The following is an 18,038-nucleotide window of genomic DNA, read 5'->3' as shown; positions in this document are numbered from 1 at the left end:
GCGGAAGAGAAAGCCTGAAACGATCAAAATACTAAATCAAAATTAAATCATAAGGCCAAGGTCGGCAACGGTAGCGTACGTACCGTCTCGCCAGCATACTTACGAAGAATGACGTGGGTGATAACCAGTGCAAATATAAAGACCGTCAGAAAAGACAGAGATAAAATAAACATATAAAAAAATCTGTAGTTTCTTTTCCCCACACAGTTGCCTACCCAGGGACAGTGGTGATCAAACCGTTCTGAAAAGAGAGGCAGAAAAACAAAAGTGAGCATCAATTAATAAAATGTCTTTTTAGTGAAGGGAGCCCCCCCCATATTCCAATAATACAACGAAACGATTTCATACCAGATATTTCCAATTTAACCACTCAAACAAATGCTTAACATCAAGACATTTTAAGAACATAATTATTCTTTCAACAAAACTTATTTAGCTGTTTTGAAAAAAGCAAGGAGTATGAATTCTTCTCAGATGGCAACGCGAAATAGGAGTACAAGTTCTCATTACAGTGGGAAAAATCAAGAACCCTAACCCTTTTAGAAACCTCTTTGTGTTCACTGAACAATTTTCCCTTAAGATGGTGCCAACACCATCTGGTGGTAAGTGCAGGGCTGGGCTGGGGCTGCACATGGTACTGGGTGACCACTTTGCATGGTAGGTGGCCATAGAGAGAGGTCACAAGGGGCCTGGGACAGGACAGAAGGACAGTCCTTTGTTCTACCATCCCAGTTACAACTGTTTCACTTATGTTAATCACTGAATCATATTAACACATTTGGCCTCAAAACATTCCTATGAGGAGATGAGTAAACTGAGGCTTAGAGAGCTGGGAGGCTGCCTGCACGGGCCCTACAGCTCAGAAGCAGCAGAACCAGAACTTGGGGCCGGGTCTTTCAGTGCTGCTCCCGTCTTCCCAGCACCTGCTGCTTCTGGGACTTTGTAAATGCAGAGTGCTGGGTATGGGCGTTATTATATTGTTACTCCACAGTACCCTAAGTGCAAAGCCAAGGCTCCTCACTTGGAAATTTCACATGTAGTCTGTAATACATTCGTGATTTATTCTTCCCCTTGCAAGTGATGGCAAAGTGCTTCTCTTTACTGTTCAAGTGATCTATTTGGAAGGACCATTCAGAGTGTCTTTCTTTCCTTTTTTTTTTTTAAAGATGACTGGTAAGGGGATCTCAACCCTTGGCTTGGTGTTGTCAGCACCACGCTCAGCCAGTGAGCCAACCGGCCATCCCTATATAGGATCTGAACCTGTGGCCTTGGTGTTATCAGCACTGCACTCTCCCGAGTGAGCCACGGGCTGGCCCCCAGAGTGTCTTTCTAACACACCCACTCACATCAGACTGCCTGCCATGTGGCTGGAGAGGAAATGCTGGGCACATGACTTAGCTTCTTACTAGGGCTCTTTTCCAAGCTTCCCTTCTACACTTTTCATAATTTATTTATCTATATGTGCATAAAAAACATACAGAGAGGGCTAAATGGGTGTGACTGTATCAACAAAACATTATAAAGTGAAGCAAGGTAATCTGTTTCATGACTTTCTGGTCACATATCATAAGTCACTCATGTCATGTTTTCTACTGAATGCTATCTTGTTTCTTAAAAAGGGCACAAGGACACCTTGAGGCCAGTAGCCTCAGAGGAACTGCAAGAGAATCACCTTTGTCTGCAAGTGGCATTAACAAGAAGCAGCCAGTCTGAGCAGAGGACACTGGTCTGGTGACAACCTGATGGCTTATAAGATGCTGACACTCGACAAAAGTAATTTCTATTGGTGTGCCCATGTGAGTCGCATGTTGACATGCGGCCAACCCCACACAGCTGGAAAGGCTAATCCCTGCACAAACAAGCTCACTGGGGTTGGGGGGAGGAAGGGGTGAACCAGGGGAGCACAGGGAATTTTAAGGCACTGAACATACTCCATATGCTACTGTGTGACAGATACGTGTCATTATGCAGGTGCAGGAGTATGTGGAGTCCAAAGCCACAGAATGCACAATGCCAAGAGTGAACCCTACTGTAAACTACAGACTTCGGGTGATTGCAATATGTCAACACAGCTTCATCATCTGTAACAAATGCATCCACTTTGGTGGGGGGTGTTGATCATGGGGGCGGTTGTACACAGAGGGGGTTGTATATGGGAACTCTGTGTACCTTCCTCCCAATGTTGCTGTGAACCTAAAACTGCTAAAAAAAAATAGCCTTTAAATATTAAAAACCAACCAACCAAACAAACAAAAAACACATCTCGCTTCCCCAAGTCCCTGATATACACAGACTGTACTGTGAGAGGTCTACACAAAGTGCAAAAAGAGAAAAAAACTCTGAATCAGCTGGATTTTTCTAAGATTTGAGGCTGTCATTTTGAGAAACGGCTTTTCTTCGTTAGGGATGACTTGGAAGATGGGATTGAGAGTGGCAGGTGGGGGCAAAAAGCACACGCTGGGTTGGCACCTCTGATGCCAGCTCTGAAGGCCCGACTCCGGGTCCCACACGGTGGATGCGGCCTAAGGGGACAAGGGGTGGCAGCTGGGGGCGTCCCTCACGCCCCATTCACAGGGCCGAGGGTCCTGCAGCCACTGAGATCACTTCTGAGTGGCAAGTGGTTGTATTTATGGCTCAGAAAGTTGAACAACAGCAAAGCTGTGATTCTGTGCTTTCACAGTGGTGGCAGAATGATGACAGGAATGAAAGCGACAGATGATGAGGATGAGAGGGTGGCTTACAGGTCGGGGAGGCTTCTGGGGAGACCAGCGATGTCCCAGGGGGTGTGGATGCCTGGCCCCGAGCTGCAAGCAGCAACTACTTGGACACTTGTCTCATTGGAAACTCTTTCTTGCAGACAGATCCTGCTGAAAGTGTCTGCCCACCGAGGCGTCCCTTCAAGTGTGTGTCTTACGTGCTCGGTTGTGACAGCTGAATCTCGGTGGGCTGCGCGCAAGAGGCGGCAGCACCGAGGAGTCTCAGGGGTGTCACGGCCTTCGGCTCTGCTGGCCCTGCCGGGGCTGCACCCTGGGCTCGCTGAGCCTCTCCTCTCTGCCATGGGCGTGCTCTCCCTTTCTCTCCCTCCCGCTGGTAATCTCCTTTGAGCCCAACGTTCAAAAGCCAAGTACACGCTGATGATGCCAAGACTGCCATCTGCGACCCCCACCGCAGGCTCCTGCTGAACTGCCTGCCCGGACCCGGGAGAGGACCTCCCCGTCCAGCCAGCTGCCCAGCCCGGAACCCCAGGCGGTTCCCGACCCCGTCCTTTCCCTCCCTCACGTCCAGTCGAGCTCAAGTCCCCTCAGCTCTATGCTGTCTTATCTGAAATTGTCTTACTTATTCGTTACTTGCTTTTGTCTGCCAACCTTACTCTAATAAATATTTGCCCAGTGACTGAATAAACCCCACACACTACCTAAAGGACATCCACGTGAGTGGTTGCCAATGTCACATGGCTAATGAGTAGCAAAGCTGGGATGGGGGTCCAGCTCCATCTGTCCCCAGAACCTGAGATCTTGACCCTGAAATGCCACGCTGCCTTTACCGAGTATTTCCCAGGGACCCAGCACCATATCAGGGACTAGGAATACCACAAAGGAACAGCAGTAACAGACACTCCATGGCGCAGAGGTCCTTATCTTATTTGGTGAGGACATTGTTTTCAGGCTCCAAAATATTCCTCAGATCCAAAGAACGAACTTCTAAGAAACCTAATTTAGTGCCTAAATCAGTCTACTCCATTTTCTTGGTTGGCAGCACACAACGTTCACAGTCACAAGGAGGGGCCGGAAGCCCTCTGCAGTGTCCTGCCCCGTGCGGGGAGAGGAGCCTCTTCTGCTCCAACTGCCACAGGAGTGGTGGGAAGCGAAGGGACTGCAGGGACAGTTTGAACCGGGAAGCTTGTGCTACTCAGTTTCCAGGGTAGAAGGGTGGACAAAAATTGGGCACAAGCTGAGCTGGGGAGAGAGCAAGTGGCAGCAGCTGACACAGCCCGTGGCTCCCAGGGACCCAAGAGAAGCAGTAACTGGCTGGGAGGGCAAACGTCTGGAGGAGGAGCAGGAAGCCCGATTGCTGGCAGAGCTGGCTGCAAACAGCTAGTGTCGGAGGTCAGCGTGTCTGCTTTCTGTGTGGAAAAGCTGAATGGGTGCCCTGTGTAGTGAGGGGACAGGAGTGGCGTGTGTGGGATAGGAGGTTCTTCAGAAAAACACTTGGGGTTTGTCGCCACATCCTTTGACCCTGAAGTCTGGATCAGAAGGTAGTGGTGTCTATACTGCAACATCTCTGGAGGAGTCCTTTAAAAAGATGAGGAGCTATTCCCTAAATCAGGGCTGTTGAATGAAACATTGAAGGGCTGGTAAACCTCAGAGATTCTCTAAAATAATGAGACCCGAGTTAGCTAGATGGGGCACCCTGGCCACACCTCTGGCAGCATTGTGCTGCCCTGCAATGATCTGTGAACGTGTTTTCCTCTTTCCCCCAGGTGATGCCTTGAGCTGAGGAATCATTCCTAGCCCTCCTTCTAGTCTTGGCACCTACCTAAGTGCCTGCCATGTGGCAGCAGATGCTCAGTAAATATGCATTAAGTAAAGAAAGAAATGTCTTTAATTTCCTTCAGTAGGTTTATGAGTGCTCAATGCTCCTGGTCACCAGGTGGAGGCGCTGGAAAATTCTGGGAAAGAGAAGACTTGGGGCATGCCAACCACAGGAAAAAGCAGGGGTCTGTTACATTCAAATATGTTCAGAGAAGGCCGAGGGCTGGAGATGCTGACTAGAGGCGAAAAGAACTGACCGACAGTTGCTAGTGTGAGTCGGCACAGGGAGAGGTGGCTTTATTCAAAGCTCCACGGGATGCCATCAGAGACCCAGAGGCTATGGTGAAATGTCAGTCACCTGCCCTCAGATCCTAAGAGGGGAAAGAAGTTTCCATTAAAATGGCCAGTGGGAACCTAGTTAAGAAAAAGGGGTTATACTCCTATTTTGCTAAACTAAAACTTTAAATAATAATGAAAAATAATATTACTAATGATTCAAGGAAGCTACCAGCCACTGACTACCTGTTACGAGCATTATTTCAGTTAACTTGACAAGAGCCCTGGGAGGGAGTGCTATTCCCCACACTGTACAGAAGAGGAAGCCGCTGAGAGAAGTTAGGAAACTGTCCCAGGAGGTGCAGGGGCACAGCCAGCACTGGGACCCCCAGTTGACGGTGCCTCTCCTCTGGTTAGAGGAAGATTTGATTTCTGAGAGAATGAATATGAAAGAAGAGGTCTTAAAAATAAAGAGAAATGGAGAATTATTAGAATTGGACAGGAAAAGAGAAATCCATCAAAATATTGAGAGAAAAGTATTTGCAAAAGTTGTGTTTGAAGGCTGACGGAGAAAGGAATTAAATGTTTGAAAAAATGTTAAGAATTTGAAATCTCCCCAAAGTCCAGCTCTAACATAGGCCCTCAAGAGTGGAACCCAGAAATGGATAAAAATCATGTCCTCAGATCAGCGTGGGTGACCCTGAGACAGAATTCTGTGTTTTCGTGCAGTGATCACGGGCTCTGCTCAGCATGGTCAGGAGACATAGGGAATAAAATCCCAGCCTGGTCCCCCGAGTGCATCCTGAGAACCATGTGAGGCAGGCAATTGAACAATGTGCAATTGAAGTTTAAAACTTCTAAATTAAATGTTAGTTACATTTAAATTAAGCTCAATGTTTTTAAAGGTTTGAGGCAGAAAATTACTTTTCTTTAAACCTAGGGCTTTCTAACCTCCAAAATTAGAAAAATGTTGCCTTGTGAAGAATTTTTCATTTGTTTTTTAGAAGGACAACTATTGAGATTCAGTGGCACATATTGTTACCTGGCCTTTAGGGTCCCGACATAATTCATAAAATTACATAATAGGAACATTTAGAGGACCAAGTCCTTAGACACTGAAGAATCCCTGCTACTGCAAATCTTTTGGTAAGACCTAAATTATAGGAGCTCTGCTACTGTGTTCGATGACTGGTGAGGTTTCTGCAAGGCAACCTCACGGGCTCCTCCTGGTTTTATCCTATTTTTATATCCGACATTGCCATGCGTCAGGCTCTGTGCCAAGTACTTTACATGAATTGTGTCATTGAGTTCCCACAAAGCCTCATGAGCTTGATGTGATTATTCCCATTTTACAGATAAGAAAACTGCAGAGGGAAGAGTCGGCATCAGAATCCAGGTGTTCCTCCTCTGAACTGCCACCTGTGACTGCCTCCTATGTCAATTCTCTGCTTGTCGCTGTGTCAGGTGGGCCCTGCGGACCTGGGCCAGCCCTCCTTGAGTGGCACACCTGGCTCTGCCGCAGCAAGGGTCATGGAATGCTCCAGGCCCGGTGTGTCAGCAGGAATGGGAACATGAGTGGACACCACCATGCCAGGAGGCGTTCTGATCAGCGGTCCCCGGACCTCTTCTCACTCAGGGCTTCCATCCTCTGCAGCACGTGGGAAACACCCAGCCTGTGGCTGCGGATACCCACGCTCAATCAGGAGGTCCTCTGACATGCAAAAAGTGGCCTTGATCTCAGCAAAGTGAACACTGGAAGAAGTGGAAACTTCTTATGGAGACATGGATTTGACAAAGCTGCTTGGTGAACTTTGTTATGGAGCTTGCAGAGCTTGTGGCAAAGTGATGTATCAGGGAAGGTTTCTTTTCCACCCTCTCCTCTCAGCGTCTTTTCTGAAAATGAGTTCTATCTGCTTAGTTTTATGGAGAGACAAAATCAAGAAATCATATTAACTTATTCCGTAGCCTTAAAGTATTATTACAGCACTCCTACATCAGGACTCAGTTTCTTCACGTGTAAAAAGTTGGATTAGATAAGCTCTAAGACACCTCTGAGCTGGAATATTAAATGCAAAAAAAGACTGTGTGTTTTTAGTATCTGTGTGGATTTTCCTAGTTTTGAGTCTTTGCCAGTGTCTTCTACATTAAGATTCTGCAGTTTTAGCTTCATTTGTTAAAAAAAACCCAAAGCATTTCAATGTGAAACCCATTAGGAGATGCAAAATTGTTGTGACCTTTACGCTACAATCTGTACTCACCTTGGACAGCGATGCGCCAACTCTCAAACGGCCTTCCCCACTTCCACCCCTGGTCACTGGCCCCAGCCCTGGCTCGGCCACTCCCTGGCATGTCACGGAGTCTCTCTGAGCGTGAAATGAGGGAGCTTGACTAATGGACTGTGAAGTTCTCTTCAGCTCCCCAAATGGACAATTTTATACATTTCCTCAAATTTTCCCGGTTCCTTTAACTTCTGTTTTTAACCCCAGTTTCCAGTGCTGGGAAAACCTGGGCTTCAAGGAACAGGAACAAGTGTGCCCCGGAGATGTGGGCACTCTGAAGCAAGCTGCACCAGGAGTTTCTGCTGATTAGACACAAAAGTGATTCTGAGGCCACCGAGAATGGAAATACAGGGCCTTCCAGAGAAAGTGAAGGAGAAGGTAGGGAAAGATGATTTTGTTTGTAACGTAAATCAGTTTTGAAAGGAGATGTAAGAAAGCAAATAGAAATGAGTTACATTAAAAAGCGAATTGGCCCATTAGGATCCAAAAGGAATTGCCACCATTCCCCCGTTTGGGACCAGAGAGAAGCGTCATATGAAACAGCACATTCTCAGCAGGCAGGAGGAACTGAGTTCCTCTCTCCACCCCCTGCAATCCCCCCACTCTCCCCTTCAATAAGAACCAGAATAAAAGCACACTGCAGAGGGCTTTGAGCTTCCTGGAATTCAGGAGCTGGATTAGGGCTCTGCATCATTATGATAAGTTCAAATTTGTATATCCCCAAGAAAAGAGTCTTTGTACGTTGGTGGTCCTCAGTAATTCTCCAGCTGTCACTTGCTATGCTGTGAAGCTCTGAAATGAGGTCCGCTTTAAGCCAGTGCGTGAGTATTCAGTGACTCTCCTTCCCAGGCCACGCCATCCCCTGACCCCATCCAAGCCCTTCTGTCTTAGCCCCACACTGTCTTTGGGGTTTGCAGGGCCAGAAACTATGTCTGGGAGTTCTCTTTAATTCTCCACAGAATAAAATAGATTATCTGACAAATTTGAAAAACACGCTTGTGCTATTAGCCGATACCCCTCAGAAACTGCTCAGTGCCTCTCTAGAAATTACTAGCCTGGAAGTCAGCGCACTGCCTTGCATTGGAATGGCTGACACATTTGCAGGGCTTTCTGGTTTTCAATGCTTGCTCATTCCCCCCCCCCCCCACCCCGCTCACTCTGTATCAACCCTACAAGCCAGGCAGCACGGATTCCCAGAGCAAGGTGCAGAAAGCAGCTCACAACTCAATGGAATCGCCAAAGGCTGGAGCCGGTGCTTCTGATGTCCACCCACAGCTTTCCCACCTACTCCACCCTCTCGAGTCTTATGTTCTTTCATGTCCAGTTACTAAGATTTTTTGAAGCCTCAGTCAATTTAATCTCAAAATAAAGGTTTCAGAACTGAGTTATCTCATGGGTATATCATACAGGGAAAGCTAGCAATTCTAAGGCTCTTCAAAACCTTTCCATTTTACTACATTTATACAACATTGGAAAATCGTATTCCCAATAGGCATGCTTTTCCAAAGTAAACACGCTTCTGTGATCTTGTAGCAAAGAAGCTACATCATCCAGGCACAGACAGCTGTGTCTACGAGCAGGACCAAATGACTCAATGGAATTGATGCTAGTTCCCAAGAGAAGCAAACTGTGATGTGTCCAAGTACAACCCATTTTTAAAAACTTCAGAAAGAATGAGACCTCTCTGCAAAACTTCTGAGACATCTCATTTTTCTAAGTTCAAACTGTAGACCCAATTTCATTACTAGTAGTATTAAAATAAAAATTGTATTTCATACGATGGTTGTATAACACCAGCTCAAGGAAAGGAACGCCAATACGTAGGATGCTTTATACTTTCCAAGGTAATTTCACATGTAATATCTCATCTGGTAATAATATTATTTACATTCTGTGGTGTCTCAATGTCACTAATCCTGTGCTATTATAAGATTACATGGACAGATGTTAAACAGGAGGTCAGGAGGGGTAAAGGCTCCCCTTCTAACCTTCCTCCTATATCTGCTCTGACAGATTCACCTGAAGGGTATCGTTTTACAAAGCTGCTATTTATGTTTACGATGTTCATCATGGTCCTCAGTTTCCCATCTCTAAAAGGTGGGCAATGGCCAGAAGACCCTGGGGTTGTTCCTGCCCTGACTTCCACAATTTGAGATCTGGGGTACCAGAGGACCATTGCTATTCAGCACTCAGGCAAGGGTTCTTGTGGCTCAGTCCTGTTCTCTCAGAACAAATCCTGGCTGTCCCAATTTGCAATATGGAACAGAAGCAAAGCCACACTCCAGTGGGCAGAAGTCATCTGTAGGGTTGTCCATAACTCTCATAGCACACCATTGCTCCACAGGGGCGTCTGGCCCCCTGCAGTATCTGCTCTTCCAGCCTTGCGTGCGGCTGGGAATTTAGGGTGTGCATCTGAGATTCTACAATCCCTTGATCCCTTCAGTTCAAGGTTTGGTGATCTACTGCAAACACCCAGGCTTGAGAACTGTAGCAGTCATTCCGGCTGAGCACAAGGGCACATGCCCTCTGAGGCTGCATGCGGACGTTGCTGCTTCCTGGCTCCATTCTTGTGCCTTGACGCTTCTCACGGATCCACTTTCCTCAGGTGAGCCTGTGCTAACTTTCCAACCCCACCAACATTTCTACCTACCTGTCCTACATACACCTCCCAGTCAGCAGATCCCAGGCTCTCTTCATTGTGTCCTTTACTCTCTCCTCCTTGCAGATCTGCCTCTGCTTGTCGACGGCGCCTCTGCTCATTCCTCGCCCAGGGTAGAAAATGCATTCACTCCTTGCTCATTGCTCCTTCATCCCTTGCATCCAGGTGGTCACAGGAATTAATTATATTTCTGATCTTTTCCATTCTTCTGCTTCCCTTCTCTGAAGGCCATTGCTGTGTGCATGCTCCCATCCCCTCTGCATGAGTGATTGTAACACCCTCCTGGATGCCCCCCTGCCGTGTGCTGCCAGAGGGACCTTCCAATGCAAGTATGATTTCGTCAGCAGTTTGCCTGTATCCCAGGGGTCCTGCTGCTGCTGGTGCCTCACACTCTTCTCACCGGCTGCACCCCTGAATGTGTCTGCAGAGCTAAGTGTTCTCAAGCCTGGGTTTCCAAATTGAGCTGCTGGGTGCTGCCCTCTCCCCACGCCATCTCTCACCTTTTCTTCCCCTTGAACTATAGCAGCTAGACTTTTATCTGTTATATTTTATTTTCTAAAATGGGCCACTGCTTAAAACAACAAGATTTGCAGCCAGCTAGTAAATGTTTACAGTCACATTCTAGCAGTTCCAAGGGGGATTCCCAGAGTGTGGTGGTGCATTGCTGTGACACACCAGCACGGAGGTGCTCTGTTGAAAGGATGTTGGACTCTAAGTTGGAGAACCTCAATTCGGGTCCTGGCCTTTTGCCTACTTAGTGATGTAATCTAGGAGGTTTTCTGGGCCTCTGCAAGTTGCATATGCTATAAAAGGTTCTTTCCAACTCAAATACTATGATTCTATGGCTAAACGAAACTTTTCAAAAATTGAAGTCAGTTGTATCTTCCCTACCAAAAATGACTAAATGCTGGCAAGCTACAGCAGCAGTGACTCTACAAATAATTTACAAGAACTGGTGCTCTTAGAGACCCAGGTGAGGCCCAGTCTGATGAAGATCTAATTGGTGGCTGTAAAAGCGCTCAGAAACTGCAAAGTACTACGTTTACACTCCCACCAGCAGACTTGGATCTGCGCAGACTTCTTCGACTCTAAGTATAGTGTGTTGTTTTTTGTTTCTTGTTGATATAAAGCATGTAAGCACCTCCCTGAGTCACTATAGTCTAATCAGTAGATCTTTAATTACTTTTCTAAACAAAGACACTCAGAAGAACAGGCAAAACGGTGTCTCTGACGGTCAGGACTGGCTATGTACCTTGTGGGGCCCACTGCAAAGGGAAAATATGGGGCAGCTGATTAAAAAATTATTAAGAGTTTCAAGACGGCAACAGCAGAGCTTGAAACCAACCTCAGGCCCCATGGGGTGCAGGTTGCACACCCACAGAGCCGCCCTACTGAGGCCAGACTTCTGTGGCCCGGGAATGTGATTTTCTCATTTGTGGCAGATTAATGTCTAAAGATTCCACTGGATTTTCTGAAAGGATTTACAGAGGCCTTCTAAGAACAATGTATAGTGAGGAAGCTGTGATTACACTTAGGAGTTAAACCTAACAGTACCCAACATCCCATTCCATATGGTGAGTCTTGGGGCAAATAGCAAAAGCCCTCCTGCGACCCTGGCGGAATGAACAGATGGTTCTCGCTAGAGTTGCCCAACTCGGACACGCCGGCCGTGGTGGGGCAGGGCTCTCACAGCGCTGCTGTTTTCTGGACTGGGTGGGCTGGCCGGATGGAGGTGTGATGGGAACAGCGTAACGAAGGAAGAAGGGTATCATATCAGGAGGACCAGAGAGGAAGAGACAGCAAACGCTAGAACGGTCTACTCTTTACTCTATTGTTTTCAGCAGTATCAGAAACTCTGTTTTTAACCTCAAGGACAGTAGTTCTTAACCTTTTTTTCATTTCCTAATTCTTTGAAAATCTGATGAAAGCTACAGTGTCCCCCCAGCCCCCTGCTCCTCATGCACTCACACATTTTACGTAGGATTTCCTAAAGCCTGAGGCTGGCTGGTTAGCTCCGGTGGTTAGAGCTCAGCCTTGTAACACCGAGGTCAAGGGTTCGGATCCCCATACCAGCCAGCTGCCAACCCCACCCCACAAACAGGATTTCCTTAAGCCAGTTCTTAGACTCCAGGTTAAGAATGGTTGACCTATTGGTTTAGTTCACTGAAATTGAAATAACTTATTTCAACAGCTAACTTAAAATTGAGTTGTTCTAAAAAGGCAGACAGGCAGGTACCTACCTACGGTATGGTGCACTAAATCCTCAGGGTCCTCAGGTCCATACCCTAAACTCCCAGCCGCAGGTGGGGCTGCACTCTGGGCTGGCCTCTGCCAACATCTGCCCACTCAGAATGGCAGCTACTTTACTCATGCTGCACCCAGGGTCCCTTAAACTAAGGGCTGTGGCCAAGTAGTGAGTCCTGACACTAGTTTAGTTGGTCATGACCAGCATTAAAAACAAAAAAAGAATACAATGGAAAGTATCAAGGCATCTTATGTGGTAAAGGTAAGTACTGCTTCATAAAATTTTATCTGGTCACTTGTGCACGGTGGGTCCCAATACAAAATGCATTTCTTACTGTGAGATGTAGTGAAAGAAAGACGCTTGAAAACTACCGCTTTATTCAAATTTGTAGCTGGTGCACGATAGGCCCTCAGATATTTGTTGAGAATAAATCGTATCTGTAATAGGCCTAGATGCGTTATGAGTGGTTTTCAGTGATGTCATTTCCATCCTTCTAGAACTGTACCAGATTACTAGATCCTGATCAGACTTAACTTAAAAAATTTATCATTTCTCTTGGAATTTCTAAATTTGTACTTCTGGGGGGTTTGAAGTGGGGGCTATGAGTTTTATTTCGTTTAGATCGGGTAAAGGAAACTTGTTTTTTTTCCTGTTGAGAACACTAACCTAGTCATAAAGCCCCCCCAAAAAAATTTTTTTTAAGAGAGAAAGATAAAATGGCAAGATGAAGGTAGACCCAGCAAGAGGAATACCAAATTCTCTCTTTTCCCCCCCTCCCTCCGTCCCCTCCTGCAAATACTAACTGGGCAGCTGCACGCCAGGCAAGGCTGCTGGGAGCACACGGTGAGGAAACAGACACAGGCCTGCCCTGCTGGAGCTTACACACCGACCGGGCAGAGACATTCACCAAACAAGCGCACATGTGTGTATATCACGACAACTCTGGTCAGCGCTGTTAAGGAAGAGCACAGAAAGCCGTGGAGGGTGTACACCAGGAGGCTTCCCTGAGGGGCCCACACCTGAGCCTGAAAGCTGTGTAGGAGTTAACAGGAGGAACGAGAGGTGGCCGGGGGGCTGGGGCCCAGGTGACATCGAGGAGCATGGTGCAGGCCGAGCTGGAAAGGTAGCTGGGCAGATCTCATGGCCGTGCAAACCAGGCTAAGGGTTTTGGCCTCCTTTCTACTGCTGATCAGATTCTGCTTGGCAATGGTCACTCTGACATCGGTGGATTAGAGGGGAGCAGCAAGGATGGTGGGCTCCCCAAAGAGACCCTTGCAAAGTCAAGGTGAGAGCTTCCAGCTGGCCATGGCAAGGCAAAGAGAAAAATGAAGAAACTGGTGATGGCTTAGTTAAGGAAGGTGTGGCAGAGAAAGGGGGCAAACAGGTCCCTTGGGCATTTGCCTTGTGCACCCACGAACAGCGCTGGCCTTCAGCAAGCCGGGGGTCACAGGGGAAGGCTGGTTTGGGTGTTTTTATCTCCCCAAGTGGAGATGTCCAGTAGGCAGTTGCAAGGCTGGAGTGCCAAGCAGAGTCTGAGCTAGAGATGTAAACACGAGAGAATGACAGACTTCTGGAAGGCACAACAGAGCAGGACATGCAGAAAAGAGCACATGCTCCCCAGGGACACCGAGCAAAAAGCCACACACTAATAAAAAGGGACAGAGCAAGTCTGACAAGATGCACACACAGGGCGAGGGAGAGCAACGGAAACAGACTTGCACGCTGTCACTGCTTGTGGCTTTTCTCGGTATCGAAGGAGAGTATTTTTAAACCTGAGCTGCAGTTTGACAATTGCAGGCAGAAATGAGGTGAGCCCTTGGCCAGAGGTCAGCCTCCCCCGCTGGCTTAGACCCAACCGACAGGCACAACTCTACCTTTGTGCTGTACGCAGGCCTCTGCCACGTGCACTGACACTGCCCTTGAGTGTCACTGACTACTCCAGGACAGGTTGCAAATGTGCCCTGGAGGCCCCAGAGATGCTGTTGTTGAGACTTTCCTGTGGGCGCAGGATGCTCTTTTCAAAAAATCATACTAGACGTGCAGTTTTATTCTTTTGTCAAAAATAATTCTTAAATAAATGCACAGAATTAAAAAAAATCATATCTTGAAAAAATTTACTTTAGATGTATTATTTTAAATTATTACAGTCACTTAACAAAGCTCTTTTTAAAAAGTGCACATATACATGGTTTTCAGTCTTATATGACAGTATCTGACTGAAGTATCCAGAAAGTCCCACAGGGTTGACCATGCAGAGATTCTGCTTCCTATGACGATTCTATTTCTCATTCTACATTTATAAATTGGCACTGATTAGGAAGTGGTTGCCCAAGTGGCTTGACTCTAGGCAGAGAAAGGGCTGCCTTTGTGTGGCGGGAGAACTCTAGCTGTGACAATGACAGTTGTAGGGTCCTTTGTTGGAAATGTACAAATTGGCATCCGGCTTTATGCATTCAGCATGAGGGCTGGCCTACCATGGGTCTGTCTGAAGGGATGGCTCTGTCCTCGGCATGCCAAGAAAACCAGGCCTCCAATCCTGCAAGTGCAGGGACCGGGACCAAGGCACCCTGAGAGGCCACTGGCCAGTGCCCCCTGCTTTCCAGGGTGTGACCGACTCTGCCCTGCCTATTGCCATTTGACTATGCAACTCCTCCCTCCATCCCTGCCTCCAGGGGAATGCTGTGAGACTCAGGGGTGACCAACAGTAATCTGAAATGTGCGACTAGCTGAGACAAAATAGGCTCATGAAAACTTCATGGGGGGAGGGGCAGTTTCCCACTCAGGGTCCACATTTCTTTTTTTTTTTTTGATTGATTTTATTTTTATTTTTATTTTATTTTATTTATTATTTTAACTTTTATTTTGTGGATATACATTGTGATTAATTATTGTTGCCCCTTACCAAAACCTCCCTCCCTCCTCCCTCTCCTCCCTCCCCCCCAACAATGTCCTTTCTGTTTGCTTGTCGTATCAACTTCAAGTAATTGTGGTTGTTATGTCTTCTCCCCCCCCCCCCCCCGGTTTTTTTGTGTGCGTGTGTGAATTTATATATTAATCTTTAGCTCCCACCAATAAGTGAGAACATGTGGTATTTCTCTTTCTGTGCCTGACTCGTTTCACTTAATATAATTCTCTCAAGGTCCATCCATGTTGTTGCAAATGGCAGTATTTCATTCGTTTTTATACCTGAGTAGTATTCCATTGTGTAGATGTACCACATTTTCCATATCCACTCATCTGATGATGGACATTTGGGCTGGTTCCAACTCTTGGCTATTGTAAAGAGTGCTGCGATGAACATTGGGGAACAGGTATACCTTCGACTTGATGATTTCCATTCCTCTGGGTATATTCCCAGCAGTGGGATAGCTGGGTCATATGGTAGATCTATCTGCAATTGTTTGAGGATCCCCCATACCATTTTCCATAGAGGCTGCACCATTTTGCAGTCCCACCAACAATGTATGAGAGTTCCTTTTCTCCACAACCTCGTCAGCATTTATCGTTCATAGTCTTTTGGATTTTAGCCATCCTAACGGGTTAGATGGTATCTCAGTGTGGTTTTGATTTGCATTTCCCGGATGCAGAGTGATGTTGAGCATTTTCTCTTATGTCTGTTGGCCATTTGTATATCTTCCTTAGAGAAATGCCTACTTAGCTCTTTTGCCCATTTTTTGATTGGGTTGCTTGTTTTTTTCTTGTAAAGTTGTTTGAGTTCCTTATATATTCTGGATATTAATCCTTTGTCAAATGTATATTTTGCAAATATTTTCTCCCACTCTGTTGGTTGTCTTTTAACTCTGTTAATTGTTTCTTTTTGCTGTGCAGAAGCTTTTAGTTTGATATAATCCCATTTGTTTATTTTCCCTTTGGTTGCCCGTGCTTGAGGGGTCGTATTCATGAAGTCTGTGCCCAGTCCTATTTCCTGAAGTGTTTCTCCTATGTTTTCTTTAAGAAGTTTTATTGTTTCAGGGTGTATATTTAAATCCTTAATCCATTTTGAGTTGATTTTAGTATATGGTGAGAGGTATGGGTCTAGTTTCATTCTCCTGCATATGGATATCCAGTTATCCCAGCACCATTTGCTGAAGAGGCAGTCCCTTCCCTTCCCCAGTGAATAGGCTTGGTGCCTTTGTCAAAGATCAGATGGCAGTAAGTGTGTGGGTTGATTTCTGGATTCTCTATTCTATTCCACTGATCAGTGTGTCTGTTTTTATGCCAGTACCATACTGTTTTGGTTATTATAGCTTTGTAGTATAGCTAAAAGTCAGGTAGTATTATGCCGCCAGCTTTATTTTTTTTTGCTCAGCATTGCTTTGGCTACGTGTGGTCTTTTATTACTCCATATAAATGTCTGGATAGTTCTTTCCATTTCTGAGAAAAATGTCTTTGGAATTTTGATGGGGATTGCACTGAATTTGTATATCACTTTGGGTAGTATGGACATTTTCACTATGTTGATTCTTCCAATCCAAGAGCATGGGATATCTTTCCATCTTCTTGTATCCTCTCTAATTTCTCTCAGCAGTGGTTTGTAGTTCTCATTATAGAGATCTTTCACCTCCTTGGTTAACTCAATTCCTAAGTATTTTATTTTTCTGGTGGCTATTGTAAATGGGCAGGCTTTCTTGATTTCTTGTTCTGCATGTTCACTATTGGAGAATAGAAATGCTACTGATTTTTGTGTGTTGATTTTGTATCCTGCTACTGTGCTGAAATCATTTATCACCTCCAAGAGTTTTTTTGTAGAGGCTTTAGGCTGTTCGATATATAGGATCATGTCATCTGCAAACAGGGACAGTTTGACTTCATCTTTTCCAATCTGGATGTCCTTTATTTCCTTCTCTTCTCCGATTGCTCTGGCTAGTACTTCCAACACTATGTTGAATAGGAGTGGTGAGAGTGGGCATCCTTGTCTAGTTCCTGTTCTTAAAGGAAAAGCTTTCAGCTTTTCCCTATTCAGGATGATATTGGCAGTGGGTTTGGCATATATGGCTTTAATTATGTTGAGATACTTTCCCTCTATACCTAACTTATAGAGGGTCTTTGTCATGAATGAGTGCTGAATTTTATCAAATGCTTTTTCAGCATCTATAGAGATGATCATATGGTCCTTGTGTTTGACTTTATTAATATGGTGTATCACATTTATTGATTTGCGTATGTTGAACCAACCTTGCATCCCTGGGATGAATCCCACTTGATCGTGGTGAATAATTTTACATATGTGTTGCTGTATTCTGTTTGCTAGTATTTTAGTGAGGATTTTTGCATCTATATTCATCAAGGATATTGGCCTGTAGTTTTCTTTTTTGGTTATATCTTTACCTGGTTTTGATATCAGAATGATGTTTGCTTCATAGAATGAGTTTGGGAGATTTGCGTCTGTTTCAATCTTTTGGAATAGTTTGTAAAGAATCGGTGTCAATTCCCCTTTGAATGTTTGGTAAAATTCTGCTGTGAATCCATCTGGTCCTGGGCTTTTCTTTGTTGTGAGCCTTCTGATAACAGCTTCAATCTCCTTTATTGTTATTGGTCTGTTCAAATTTTCTACGTCTTCATGGTTCAGTTTTGGGAGCTTGTGTGTGTCCAGAAATTTATCCATTTCCTCCAGATTTTCAAATTTGTTGGTGTATAGTTGTTTATAGTAGTCTCGAATGATTCCTTGTATTTCAGATGAATCAGTTGTAATATCGCCTTTTTCATTTCTAATTTTTGTTATTTGAATCTTCTCTCTTCTTTTTTTTGTTAGCCACGCTAATGGTTTGTCAATTTTATTTATCTTTTCAAAAAACCAACTTTTTGATTCATTGATCTTTTGTATTGTTTTTTGGGTTTCAATTTTATTCAGTTCTGCTCTGATCTTAATGATTTCTTTCCATCTGCTAACTTTAGGTTTAGATTGTTCTTGTTTTTCTAGTTCTTTAAGGTGAAGTGTTAGGTTGTTCAGTTGCCATCTTTCCATTCTTCTGAAGTGAGCATTTAATGCAATAAATTTCCCCCTTAATACTGTTTTTGCAGTATCCCACAGGTTTTGGTATGATGTA

At 45.4% G+C, this 18,038-nt stretch overlaps 1 protein-coding gene across 2 annotated transcripts in view; it reads right to left on the bottom strand.

Moving 5' to 3' along the window:
* ZDHHC14 (zinc finger DHHC-type palmitoyltransferase 14) overlaps positions 1–18,038 on the bottom strand; it is a 277,367-nt gene that overhangs the window by 38,739 nt on the left and 220,590 nt on the right. For both annotated transcript variants that reach the window (XM_063097900.1, XM_063097902.1), the window contains exon 4: positions 104–241. In XM_063097900.1, coding sequence (XP_062953970.1) covers positions 104–241 — 138 coding nt within the window. The remainder of the gene's footprint in view (positions 1–103; positions 242–18,038) is intronic.

This window comes from Cynocephalus volans, chromosome 5 (genome assembly GCF_027409185.1).
Source record: "Cynocephalus volans isolate mCynVol1 chromosome 5, mCynVol1.pri, whole genome shotgun sequence".
Lineage (NCBI taxonomy): Eukaryota > Metazoa > Chordata > Mammalia > Dermoptera > Cynocephalidae > Cynocephalus > Cynocephalus volans.
This window is presented reverse-complemented; position numbering and strand designations above follow the sequence as displayed.